Source organism: Bufo gargarizans, chromosome 7 (assembly GCF_014858855.1).
Source record: "Bufo gargarizans isolate SCDJY-AF-19 chromosome 7, ASM1485885v1, whole genome shotgun sequence".
Taxonomy (NCBI): Eukaryota; Metazoa; Chordata; class Amphibia; order Anura; family Bufonidae; genus Bufo; species Bufo gargarizans.
Window position 1 is genome coordinate 150270114 of NC_058086.1, and position 14229 is coordinate 150284342.

Genomic DNA, 14229 nt, shown 5'->3' on the forward strand with positions numbered 1-14229 from the left:
TGCCTGAAAGATGCCGTCTGGGACAGATAAATCTGAACTGCTCGTACTAAATCTAGGTTATGGAGCGACTCCCTAGGACAGAGGCGGGCCCGGACAAAATGAAAGGAGAATAATCTCCTCATTTAGATGGAATTCCAACACTAACTTTGGCAGGAATGGCTGCACATGGCGAAGGGCTACCTTTTCCTGATGGAGGATCAGGAAGGGCGACCGTTATGAAAGAGCCGTGAGTTCCGACACTCTACAGATAGAAGTAATTGTAATTAAAAAAAGCCACCCTATAAGACAAGAAGCGCAGTGACCTGCTGCAAAGGCTCAAACGGAGAACATTGGAGAGCGTAGAGCACTAGATTAAGATCCCAAGGATCCAACGGAAGATGGAAAGGGTGCGCAATATGCGCCACCCCTTGAAGAAAAGTCTGATCCGCCAAAAGCGAAGCAAAATTTCGCTGAAAAAGAATGGAGAGAGCCAAAACTTGCCCTTTGAGAGAGCTGAGAGCCAGCTCCAACGTGAACCGACTCCACGGAATCACCAACGCGTCACATGCCAGGGCCATGGGGTCCCTGGACAGCGCAATGAATTCCTCGACCTTGTTGTTGAAGCAGATGGCCATGAGATCCACGTCCGGCAGACCTCACCTCTCGCAGATGGCCCAAAAGACCTGCAGGTGAAGAGCCCACTCGTCGGGATTGAGATGCTCCCAGCTGAGGAAGTCGGCGATCCAGTTGTTGACGCCGGATATGTGAACTGCCAACAGTGCTGGAACATGTTTCTCCGCCCAGCTGAGAATCAGCGCCATCTCCACCATGACTGCCGGGCTCCGGTGCCCCCATGGGTGCCGCAACTCCAGAACATTGATTGGAAGGGAGCGCTCCTCACATGACCATACTCCTTGAACAGAGAGATTTTTCAACACTTCCCGAACCCCTGAGGCTTGTGTCCATTGTTAACACCTTCTAATGGAGAGGGAGGAACAAATGGCCCAACGTCAACATTGGAGAGACCATCCACCATCTGAGGGCCCGGCGCACTGGGGCAAAGAGACGCATTGGCTGATCCAAGGAGGCTGGGGAGCGATCCCAGCTGGACAGAATGGCTCACTAAAGCGTTCCGGTATGGAATTGAGCAGCACAGGGAACTAATTCAAAGGCAGAGACCATGTGCCCCAGGGCACGCATGCAATGACGAATGGGAACCGGAGCTGGCCGCAAGAAGGGGAGAATCCACGAGAAGGGGAGCGGATAGTTTTTCTGGAGGCAAGAACACCTTGGCCTGACAAGTGTCCAGTACCATGCCCAGATAAGTCAACCTCTGCGATGGATAAAGACAAGACTTCTGCCTGTTCAGGATCTATCAGAACCACTCCAGGGTGTCTAGAACAATGCTCAAGCTTTCTGCCGTCCCCTGGAATGAGGGACCCTTCACCAGGATGTCATATAATTAAGGGATCGCCACGATGCCCCTGGCATGGAGCAGGGCCATGACTGCTGCTAGAACCTTCATAAAGACCCTGGGAGCTGTGGCCAGGCTGTACGGGAGGGCTACAAACTGGTAGTAAAATGGACCCACTGCGAACCGGAGAAACCTCTGATGACTGACGCATATGGGCACATGAAGATAAGCGCCCTTCATGTCTATCAAGGACAGGTACTCCCCCGGTTCCATGGACGCAATGACCGACCTCAGTGACTTTATCCGGAATCTGCAGACGCAAAGGAAACAGTTGAGCTCCTTGAGTTCCAGAATGGAACAGACCGTCCCCTCTTTTTTGGGAACCACAAAGAGATTGGAGTAGAAGCCCTGAAAACAGTCTTGCGCAGGAACCAGAACAATCACACCTTGCTGCAGCAGCGTGTGAATTGCCAGAAAAAAATAATCTGTGGCCGAGGGAGAGGCCGGAGGAGACGACCGAAAAAAACAGAGCGGAGGGGAGGACTTGAAATCCAACTTGCAGCCCCCTGCAATGACCTACCTCATCCAAGCATTTGAGACGTGAGCCAGCCAGACCTGCCGAAACAAATGAACCCGGCCTCCCACCCGAACAGAGGGCGCCGGGAGCTGCACGTCACGTAGCGGAGCTCTTTGGTGTCTTGGGACTTGGAGCTCTGTTTATCGGAACGCCAGGAAGAGCAAGGCTTGAAAGAAGGTTTGCGCTTCTGGTCCGCAGCCGACTTATCGAACGCCCTCTTGGGACGGGAAAAACTCAGAAAAAGGGAGAAAAAAAAGGCTTCCTCTTTTTTTACCTATTAGACCGCCCCCTGTTCTGTGGTAAATATGTGCTCTTACCACCTGTAGCGTCCAAAATGATCTCATCCAGGTGCTTACTAAACAGTCTGTTGCCAGTAAAGGGAAGGGCCGTCAGGGTCCGCTTTGAAGCATTATCTGCTGCCCAGCAAGAAAACCATAGGGTACAGCGAATAGCCATCAACAGGGCTAACGAGCGCGCCATCAGCCTGGCCGCGTCCAAAGATGCTTCATAAATATATGCACTGGCATGCGAGAGCTGCAGGCCCACATCTGCAAGTTCCCCCGAGGGGACTCCCGACTCAAGACCCTAACGTAAATTACTTGCTCACTCATGCATAGCTTTGCTCACCCATGTAGAGGCAAATACTGGCTGCAGTGCTGTGCCCACTGCTTTAAAGGCAGATTTTGCAAACGCTTCAAGCTTCTTATCTTTGATATCAGAGAAAGAAGCACCATCCGCCATTGGCAAGGTAGTATGTTTAGCCAAGCAGGAAACTGGCGGGTCCACTATAGGTGGAGTTGACCATTTCTTAGTCAAATCTTCCAGAAAAGGATAAAGGACATTCAAGCGTTTTGGCAACTCAAAACATCTATCAGGGAAATTCCACTCCTTGGAGAGAGAGGAATCAAACTCCTGGTGGTTGGGGAAACACTTGTGCGAGCGACGGGACCTTCTAAAGGAAAAACCCGAGCTGGCAGATGACGGTGCGGGATCCTCCACCTGCAATGTCTCAATAACCACCATAATTAGATTGTACATCATGGAGGACAGTTTGAATGACTGACCCTCTGGCGAGACAACATCCTCATCTGACCCTCTGTCCTCAGAGCATGCCTCTTCAATTGAGGACACGTTGGAGTGACACTCTCTAGTAGGAGGGGGAGAGGCCGAGGAAGCGGGAGAAACAGAAACCCTTTTGGGGGAGGATGTTCTGGCTTGTTTTGTGGGGAGGCCGCGATGGGCACGTGCCCTAAAATCCCCAGAGTCGGACCGGTCAGAGGACTGCCTTGCCAACAAACGCCCCAATATATCCACAATAGCTTTGCTGGTATTGGAGACATCCTGTACCACCCTAGACCGGGAACACGCTCATTCCGGTTCTTCCGTAGGTTGGTCAGCGGGAAGCAACGGGTCTGGAGCCGAGCCACTTGATGGCGGCATAGCACACGCAAAGAAAAGGGAGTCTGACTGAGGGGATGGAAATTTTGCACGACACGACGCACAAGCAAAATGACGCACCAAAGGGACTGCCTGCTTTGGGAGCTGGGGTCTGGGCTCAGACATAGTGACAACCCAGATGCCTAAACGAAGAAGAGGGGAAGGTTAGGCCCTGTAAGAAGGGACAAACAGCACTTTCCCAGCCTGTGTCCCTCCAAGCACCAAGCCCGTCCTTCGGTGTCCTGGCAGGTGCTTTTAATCCAAAAGTGGGCGGAGCCCACTCTCCCTCTGCTCTGCTGCGGGGGCAGGGCAAACATAAGCCCCGCCCAAAAAATATGCCGGCTCTCAGCGCCCGCCCATCATCTCTGGCCCTGCAAGAACAGGCCGCACAGAAGCCGGGGCCTCAATAACCAATGGCCCCGCCCCAGAACCGAACCGATGCACCGACCAGGGAGTGGTGCTCAGAGGAGGAAACTCTGCCCACTCCTAAGTCCCAGGCGCGTTCAAGAGGATGCCGCCGGAGCTACGGTGTGCCTGGAAACCAGATGCCCCAAGGTGCCAGTTTATTTTAAATTTAAAGAGGACCTTTCACTAGAATAAAAAGTCTAAACTAACTATACAGACATGGAGAGTGGCCAATCGCAGCGCTCAGCTCATAGCCTGAGAGAAAAAAAAAGCCTCTCAGGCTATGAGCTGAGCGCTGCGATTGGCTAGCGCTACAGCATGGGAGAAGGAGACGCCGACAGGTTCCCCTGGGTGGAGCCTAACATATGAAGATACCGGAGGCTATACCGGGAGAACGGAGCGGCGCCCAGGTATAACAGTAAGTGCAGGGAGAACCCTGGGCGCCGCTCTCCATGTCTGTATAGTTAGTTTAGATTTTTTATTCTAGTTAAAGGTCCTCTTTAAGGGGCCCTCAAGTTAATGCTACATATTTTGCAGCACTTCCATCACTTGTTGCCCCCAGGGGTGGCTGACCATATAACACGAACCTGCCACATCCCCCATAATACAGTCCCGTCACCATGCCTACCCCTCCCCCCCCCACCAGCAGCGATCTCCTGGAGGGGCCAGTCCCATGGGGACCATATCATGTGAGGAGGAGAGGGAACTGGGCACCCTGGGGCAATCCTTTTACTCACCTGCCCAGCGTCTTCTGCCCCCCTGTCTCAAGCCTGATCACCACCTTCGGTGTGAGGCCCTGTGGTGAGGGATGCTACACCGGTAACAGAGGGGACTTGCTGTGGGGGGCCATGGTAATCCGAAGGCTGGAGGGAGACAGAGGTTTTTACATGAACCTCTGGTCTTCCTTTTTTTCTGGAGCACAGGAAGGAGCAGGGGGTTTGGGTGACCCCCGGTCTCCTGGGTGGGAGTGCAGACAGTTTTATGGACTGCCTAAAACTCCCGATAAAAACGAAAGAAGAAAAAACTAAAAACCAGCAGACCTGCAATGCAGGGAGGTCTGCCTCCTACAGACACTAAGGGTACTTTCACACTTTTCCAGTGTTGAATTCCGTCACAGGAGCTCAATACCAGGGAAAAAACAGATCAATTTAATCCTAATGCATTCTGAATGGAGCGCATTCCGTTCAGTATGCATCAGGATGCATCAGTTTAGTCCCTCTTATGTTTTTTTTTGGCCGGAAAAAATACAGCAGCATGTTGCAGTTTTCTCTCCGGCCAAAAATCCTGAACACTTGCCGGAATGCTGGACTCAATGCTGGTATCAAAAAAAAAGTTTCCCCATAAAGAATTATCCAAAATTTAGCTGGGTAAACAAATGAGTACTTAACCCCTTCCATTTTTCCCCTTAAGGACCAGGCCAAATTTTGGAAACTTGACATGTGTCACTTTATGTGGTAATAACTTTGGAACACTTACTTATCCAGGCCATTTTTGAGATTGTTTTCTCATCAAATATTGTACTTCATGACAGTGGTAAATTTTAGTCAAAATATTTAATTTTATTTATTAAAAAAAATACCAAAAATTAGCAAATTCGCAAGTTTCTATTTCTCTACTTCAAAAATAGATAGTAATACCTCCAAAAATAGTTATTACATCACATTCCCCATATGTTTGCTTAATGTTTAGATGATTTTGAAAATTACATTTTTTTGGGGGGGACGTTGGAAGGCTTAGAAGTTTAAAAGCAAATCTTGAAATTTTTCAGAAAATTTCTAAAACCCACTTTTTAAAGGACTAGTTCAGGTCTGAAGTCACTTTGTGAGGTTTACATAATAGAAACCACCCAAAAATGGCCGCATTTTAGAAACTACACCTCTCAAGGTATTTAAAACAGATTTTACTAACTTTAATAAGCCTTTAGGTGTTCTACAAGAATTAAAGAAAAATGTTGATGAAATTTCAGAATTTAACTTTTTCAGCAGATTTCCCATTTTAATAAATTTTTTCAAGTAACAAAGCAAGGGTTAACAGCCTAACAAAACTCAATATTTATTGCCCTTATTCTGTAGTTTACAGAAACACCCCATATGCGGCAGGGCGCAGAAGGAAAGGAACGCCATATGGTTTTTGGAGGGCAGATTTCACTGGGATCATTTTAAGCTGTCATGTCACATTTGAAGACCCCCTGATGCACCCCTAAAGTAAAAACTCCCCAAAAATTACTGTATTTTAGAAACTACGAGATAAGGGTGGCAGTTTTGTTGGTACTATTTTAGGGTACGTATGATTTTTGGTTACTCTATATAACACTTTTTGTGAGGCAAGGTAACGAAAAATAGCTGTTTTGACACCGGTTTTATATTTAGTTATGTACAGTGTTCATCTGACAGGTTAGATCATGTGGTATTTTTATAGAGCAGGTTGTTACGAACGTGACAATACTAAATATGACAACTTTTTGGGTTGTTTGCTTCAGTTCTACATAACAAAGCATTTAAAAAAAAAAAAAAGATTTTTTAGTGTCTCCATATTCTGAAAGCCATAGTTTTTTTGTTTTTGGGTGACTGTCTTATGTAGGGGCTATTTTTTTCAGTATGAGATGACAGTTGATTGGTACTATTTTGGGGTGCATATGACTTTTTGATCACTTGGTATTACACTTTTTGTTATGTAAGGTGACACAAATGTTATTTTATTTTTTACACGCTTTTTTTCACCATGTTCGTAACAACCTGATCTATGAAAGGGTCATGTTACTTTCCCCTTAGGGTGAATGCCACAAAAAAAGAAAAGAAAAACTATGATCGAATTGAAATTTTTGCCCACCTCACTTCCAAAAAAAAATGAAATAAAAGTGATCAAAAACGTTGTATGTACCCCAAAATGGTACCAATAAAACCTTCACCTCATCCTGCAAAAGATGAGATAATCACTCCAACATGAGATAATCACCCCAAAAAATTAAAAAAAATATGGCTTTCAGAAAATGGACACAAAAACATGTTTTCTTTTCTAAAATGCTGCTATTGTGTTAAAGTAAAATAAATAAAAAAAAGTATAAATATTAGGTATTGCCGCGTCTGTAATAACCTGCTCTATACAAATCTCACATGAAGTAACCCCTCAGGTGAACACTGTAAAAAAAAAAAAAAAAAAAAACGGTGTAAAAAAAGCCATTTTTGTCAATTTACATCACAAAAAGTGTAATAGCAAGCAATCAAAAAGTCATAGCACCCCAAGATAGCGCCAATCCAACAGTCATTTCATCCCCCAAAAAATTACCCCCTACACAAGACAGTCGCCCAAAAAATAAATAAAACTATGGCTTTCAGAATGTGGAGAAACTATAGAATCATTTTTTAAATGCTTTGTTATGTAAAACTGAAACAAATAACCAAAAAAAGTTGTCATATTTGGTATTGTCATGTCCGTGACAACCTTCTCTATAAAAATACTACATGATCTAACCTGTCAGATGAATGTTGCAAATAACAAAAAATTAAAACGTTGCCAAAACAACTATTTTTTGTTACCTTGCCTCACAAAAAGTGTAATATAGAGCAACCAAAAATCATATGTACCCTAAAATAGTGCCAACAAAACTGCCACCCTATCCCGTAGTTTCTAAAATGTGGTCACTTTTTTGGAGTTTCTACTCTAGGGGTGCATCAGGGGGGCTTCAAATGGGACATGGCAGCTTAAAATTATCCCAGTGAAATCTACTTTCCCCAAAAACTTATGGCGTTCTTTTTCTTCTGTGCAATGCCGTGTGCCCGTACAGCAGTTTACGACCACATATGGGGTGTTTCTGTAAACTACAGAATCAGGGCCATAAATATTGAGTTTTGTTTGGCTGTTAACCCTTGGTTTGTAACTGGAAAAAATTAAATGGAAAATCTGCCCAAAAAGTTAAATTCTGATATTTCATCTCTATTTTCCATTAATTCTTGTGGAACCCCTAAAAGGATAACAAAGTTTGTAAAATCAGTTTTGAATACTTTGAGGGGTGCAGTTTCTCAAATGGGGTCACTTTTTGGAAGTTTCTACTCTAGGGGTGCATCAGGGGAGCTTCAAATGGGACATGGTGTCAAAAAAACAGTTCAGCAAAATCTGCCTTCCAAAAACGGTATGGCATTGCTTTCCTTCTGCGCCCTGCCGTGTGCCTGTACAGCAGTTTACAACCGCATATGGGGTGTTTCTGTAAAATACAGAATCAGGGCCATAAATATTGAGTTTTGTTTGGCTGTTAACCCTTGCTTTGTAACTGTAAAAAATGGATTCAAATGGAAAATCTGCCCAAAAAGTTAAATTTTTAAATGTTATCTCTATTTTCCATTAATTCTTGTGGAACACCTAAAGGGTTAACAAAGTTTGCAAAATCAGTTTTGAATACCTTGAGGGGTGTAGTTTGTAAAATGGGGTCATCTTTGGGTAGTTTCTATTATGTAAGCCTCACAAAGTGACTTCAGACCTGAACTGGTCTTGAAAAAGTGGGCTTTAGAAATTTTCTGAAAAATTTCAAGATTTGCTTTTAAACTTCTAAGCCTTGTAACATTACCAAAACATAAAATAGCATTCCCAAAATGATCCAAACAGGAAGAAGACATATGGGCAATGTAAAATAATATTTTTTGGAGGTATTACTATCTATTATAAAAGTAGAGAAATGTAAATTTGGAAATTTGCTAATTTTTCAAAATTGTGGGTACATTTTGTATTTTTTTTATAAATAAAAATGATTTTTTTTTTACTCCATTTTACCAGTGTCATGAAGTACAATATGTGACAAAAAAAACATGCTCAGAATGGCCTGGATAAGTAAAAGTGTTTTAAAATTATTCACACATAAAGTGACACTGGTCAGATTAGCAAAAATGGTCTGGTCCTTAAGGTGAAATATGGCCGTGTCCTTAAGGTGTTAAATGTTTAATCAATTATTAATGTGCAGGCATCCAATTATTATTTTTTGCGGGGTGGATTCAATAATAGGCGAGTCATTTATATCCCCTCTCTCCGCCCCCTCCTCCGGAGAATAATTATCTGCTACTTCTTCCACTCTAAGTGCAGCATTTTTTTAACATTGGAATCAAACATCCCTTTTTGACCTGCTTCTACTCTTGTCATCATATTAGATTTCAAAAACTGATCAATGTTGGCTGATTCTGTATGCTTCTGCCCCATTTTAGAATAGTCTGCTAATTGTCTATTTTGCTTAGGACCCTTTTTTTCTCTCTCCTTCCTTCTTTTCCTTCCCTCTCCTTCTCCCCTTTCCGCACTTTTTTTTCTTTTTTCTCTTCTCTTTTTCTCTCTTATCCTCTTTCCTTTTTCTTATCTCCTTTTTTTCCTCTTTCCTCTTTTCCCTTCTCTTACTTCCCCTTCTCCCCTCTATTTACTCTCTTCTTTCTTTTTTTTCTGCTCTCACATTTTCCCCCTGGTTGATCTTATCACCACCTTACTGATTCCACCAGACCAGATTTTAATATTAATTCGATGAAAAGGAAGGGGGTAGGGGAATCAAGTTCAGGAATGTTGTATTGTTTTAAATAGACAAGGCACCAGCAGAAAGATCTAAAAAAGGAAGCATTCACACAGAGAAAAAATAATTACAAAAAAAAAGAAAAAATTAGGCCCAATAAGGACTGGTCTCACCGGTCTTCGTATAATAACCGGAAAACCGCAGCAGTTTACTTAAGAGGTTCCAACATGAGTCCAGCACTAGTCCCCAAAGAAGCAGCATAGGAGAAAACAGGGAAACCCGGAGGACAGAGAGGGAGCCGCCTATACCTGGACATCAGCAGGAAGAACACAGAGGCATATCCTGGACACAGAAGGATGGCAGGTTAGGCATATAAGGAGAGGAGGACACAGGGATAAGTCATCTGAAGATCCACCGGAAGCAAGGGACGGAAAGGCTAGCAGAAGCCTGAAGGAACCAGGCACACCGTCAAGCCACGAAGCACCGATCAGGGACCAGTTATTACAATGCACCCCCCTGGCTGGTATCCATCAGTCGGCTGCACAAAGCACCTCCAGCACTTAGCTTATTCCTCCCCGGCAGATAGGGCACGCGGCATGGTGAGGTAGGAGAGGTAGGAGAAGGGGAGGAGGACGCCACGCAGCATGCCTACATCATCACGTCATCCCCACAAACCCATGCATAACCTCTTTAAAATAAGGAATGCACATGTGTGTCCGACGTTGCTACTAACTTTTAAATGTTATTTGATATGAAATTAATAAAATATATAATTAGATTCATTATGTACTGTGTATTTATAATTTTGGTGTGGAGAATATAATTTGTTAAACACAGTAGTCATAAAAGTTTAAAAGTATATAGATTCTACAACACACATAGCAGAGTCAAGGTTGGTGGTTGCCTATGGGCAAGAAATTCAATTGAGGTCATCTCCCAACATCAACCGTCATATAATGGATGATCAACTTAGGCTAATTTCACACTAGCACTGCTCTTTTCCGGAATAGAGGTCAGTCATAGGGTCTCAATACCGGAAAAAAATGCTTCAGTTTTGTCCCTATTCATTGTCAATGGGGACAAAACATAACTGAACAGAACGGAATGCTCCAAAATGCATTCCGTTCCATTTGGCTGCGTCCTCATACCGGAGAGCAAACGGCAGCAAGCTGTTTTCTTTCCGTCCTGGGATACGGAGCAAAACGGATCCATCGGATTTCTCTGGCACATTAGAACACGGATCCGTCCTTCATTGACTTTCAATGGAGTTCATGACGGATCCGTCATTGCTATGTTAAAGATAATACAACCGGATCCATTCATAACGGATGCAGATGGTTGTATTATCAGTAATAGAAGCATTTTTGCTGAACCCTGCTGGATCCAACAAAAATGCTAGTGTGAAAGTAGCTTTAAATAGGTATTCCTGTTTTAATAATTACATTCATTTGTTTAGAGAATAGGCTGCTTTGCATTTTTTAATACACAAGTCTACAAGGGATCTATGAGTCAAAAATTACAGCTCACCTGCTGGCTCCACTGGGATGTGTGAAATGTCTGCACACCCAGACCCAGACCGACAAAACCAAAGAAGAGAGTATATTCCAGCATCCAATTTACAGATAAATGCAGTCTTTAGGCTACTTTCACATTTGCATTCTTGCTGGATCCGTCAAGGATCAGCAATAACGCTTCCGTTAGGATAATACAACCGGTTGCATCTATTAAGAACGGATCTGATTGTATTATCTTTAAAATGGTCATGATGGATCCGGCACTAAAACCATCGTAAGTCAATGGGCGCCAAATCCGTTTTCTTTTGTGTCCGAGAAAACATATCCAGCTTCATTGACTTGCATTGTGTTTTATGTTGGATCCGTCTTGCTCCGCATCCCATGACACACTCAAAAACATTACTTACAGCGTTTTTCTGTCCAGCATGGGAACAGTGCACTCCGTTCTGTTCAGTTTTGCCCCCATTGACAATGAACAGGGACAAAACTGAAGCGTTTTCCTCCGCTATTGAGAACCTATGATGGATCTCAATACCTGAAAGAGAAAAACGCTAAAGTGAAAGTAGCCTTATTTCACCCAGAAAAAAAAAATCTAAACAGCAAAGGATACAGTTCACAACTTACTCATTTTGAGTCTATAGCTCGCCTTTACTCATGGTTACAAGTGTGGGTGTAACAATGAGTAAGGGCAAGCTGTACTCTCCAAAACATATAGGTTGTGTACTGTATTGTTTTCTGTTTGGATTGTTTCTATTGGATGAACAGCTGAGCTGTACAAAATGTTCTGTCCTAGTTCTTTGAGTGTGGATTGCTTCTGGGTTCACAGCACTGCTGGACCTTCACTCATACTCCAATACTTTGGAGTGTACTGGAACTCGCTATCACCTGCTAGTAAATGCTTCCTTTAAAAAAAAAAAAAGAAATAAACATTTTTAATATGCATGTGAAATAACAAAGGGTGTGATGAGACAAAATATTTAATATGTTGTTCTCAGCACTGGACAATTCCTTTTGGGAGTTACCTGAAAATGAATATATTTACTGAGGTTAAAGTGTTCTGCATACAGGTGAAGGTATTCTAAGATCTTGGAATGATGCAGGTATACAGGAAAATCTTCAGGCATCGGGAAATCACTGTAGCACATCATCTCTTTGGAAGTATTTGTGAAAACGGATTTATAAATGCTAGCCCTGTCTTCTTCCACAGTTTCCTATAAGGAATGACAATGGTAAACATTTAGAAGATACAAGCAGAGAACCCACACTTCATTGTGTATAACCCAATTAAAACTGCAGCACCAAGGTTATAAGGCTGCTTACTAGTGTTGATCAAGCATGCTCGGCCAAACACCAGTACGGCTCGAGCATCTCGATGCTCAGCACATGGCGGTATTCAGTCGAATTTCGCATGTGATCGCAGCCAATAAACATGCAGATGAGTACTGCCCTTCACTGTAATGCCGTAGCCATGTTGGTTACTGGCATTACAGTGATTGGCTGGCCGGAACGCGTCATAGGGTGCTTTATAGCACCTGATGACACGTGTTCGGCTCAGTGTTAGTCAGGGAGAGCTGTGCTGAAGAAGGGAAAGATAGTGTAGGGAGTTTTTTGACGTTGAAAAACTTGTCAGAGACCCTAAAGTCCTTATAAGGACTATTGTTGTGTGTGACAGCAGCAATATATATTTTTAGCGCAACCTGTGCTAAATTGCTAAAACTTTACAGTCCCAAAAGTTCTTTTAAAGGACTATTGTGTCTGCAGCAGTATCTATTTTTAGTGCATCCTGCGCTAAATAGCGTGCAATAGTTGGGCCGCTGCAGACAGCGACATTATCTGCTCTACATCTCCTGTGTAACATGTGTGCATCCCAAAAATATCAGTGACATCCAGTTTACTTTATCCATAGACGGTGTCTGCTGCGGACAGTGACATTGCCTGGGGTACATCTCCTGTGTAACGTTTCCACATCCCAAATACCTGTGACATTCCCTGTAAGTTTTTATTAGCCGCTAGTGACATCAGCGACATTATCTGCGGTATTTCTCCTGTGTGATGTTTCCACATCAAAAATACCTGTGACATTCCCTGTAATTTTTTATTAGCCGCTGGTGACATCAGCAACATTATCTGCGGTATTTCTCCTGTGTAACGTTTCCTCATCCCAAATACCTGTGACATTTCTTGTATTTTATATTAGCCGCTGCTTACATCAGCAACATTATCTGCAGTATTTCTCCTGTGTAATGTTTCCACATCCAAAATACCTGTGACATTCCCTGTAATTTTATATTAGCCTCTGCTGACATCAGCGACATTATCTGCGGTATTTCTCCTGTGTAATGTTTCCACATCCCAAATACCTGTGACATTCCCTGTAATTTTTTATTAGCCGCTGGTAACAGCATTGACATTATCTGCGGTATATCTCCTGTGTGACGTTTCCACATCCCAAATACCTGTGACATTCCCTGTAATTTTTTATTAGCTGCTGGTGGCATCAGCGACATTTTCTGCAGCATTTCTCCTGTGTAATGTTTCCATATTTCAAATACTTGTGACATTCGCTGCAAATTTTTATTAGCCACTGATGACATCAGTGACATTAACTGCAGTATTTCTCCTGTGTAATGTTTCCATATCCCAAATACCTGTGACATTCGCTGTAAATTTTTATTAGCCACTGCTGACATCAGCGACATTAACTGCAGTATTTCTCCTGTGTAACGTTTCCACATCCCAAATACCAGTGACATTCCTTGTGATTTTTTATTAGCCGCTGCTAACATCAGCAACAATACTTTTAATTTTTTTTGCACATACACTTACAAATCCTATGCTACTATACGTGTGACATACTTTCAAGCATATATAACATTTAATATGAAGAAGGTGAGCAGTAAGGGATAGAGAAGTGGCCGTGATGCTGATGGTGCATGCAGAGGCCGTGGCCCTGGGCTAGTTGAAACTAGGGACGTAATAGATATTCAGCCTCCAGATCCAACTGGAGGAACGAGCAATATACAAGTGGTTATCAGCCCAGACCATGGGACCCACAAAACAGGGGAGGATCAGGAGACAGGGTGAGGACCGAAAGAAGTCAGGAACAACCAGAACAGGATGGACATACAGTACAGACCAAAAGTTTGGACACACCTTCTCATTCAAAGAGTTTTCTTTATTTTCATGACTATGAAAATTGTAGATTCACACTGAAGGCATCAAAACTATGAATTAACACATGTGGAATTATATACATAACAAAAAAGTGGGAAACAACTTAAAATATGTAATATTCTAGGTTCTTCAAAGTAGCCACCTTTTGCTTTGATTACTGCTTTGCACACTCTTGGCATTCTCTTGATGAGCTTCAAGAGGTAGTCACCTGAAATGGTTTTCACTTCACAGGTGTGCCCTGTCAGGTTTA

At 43.2% G+C, this 14229-nt stretch overlaps 1 protein-coding gene across 2 annotated transcripts in view; it reads right to left on the reverse strand.

Annotated features, from left to right (window-relative positions):
* LOC122944005 (dimethylaniline monooxygenase [N-oxide-forming] 2-like) overlaps positions 1 to 14229 on the reverse strand; it is a 65538-nt gene that overhangs the window by 39682 nt on the left and 11627 nt on the right. For both annotated transcript variants that reach the window (XM_044302198.1, XM_044302200.1), the window contains one exon: positions 11828 to 12016. In XM_044302198.1, coding sequence (XP_044158133.1) covers positions 11828 to 12016 — 189 coding nt within the window. The remainder of the gene's footprint in view (positions 1 to 11827; positions 12017 to 14229) is intronic.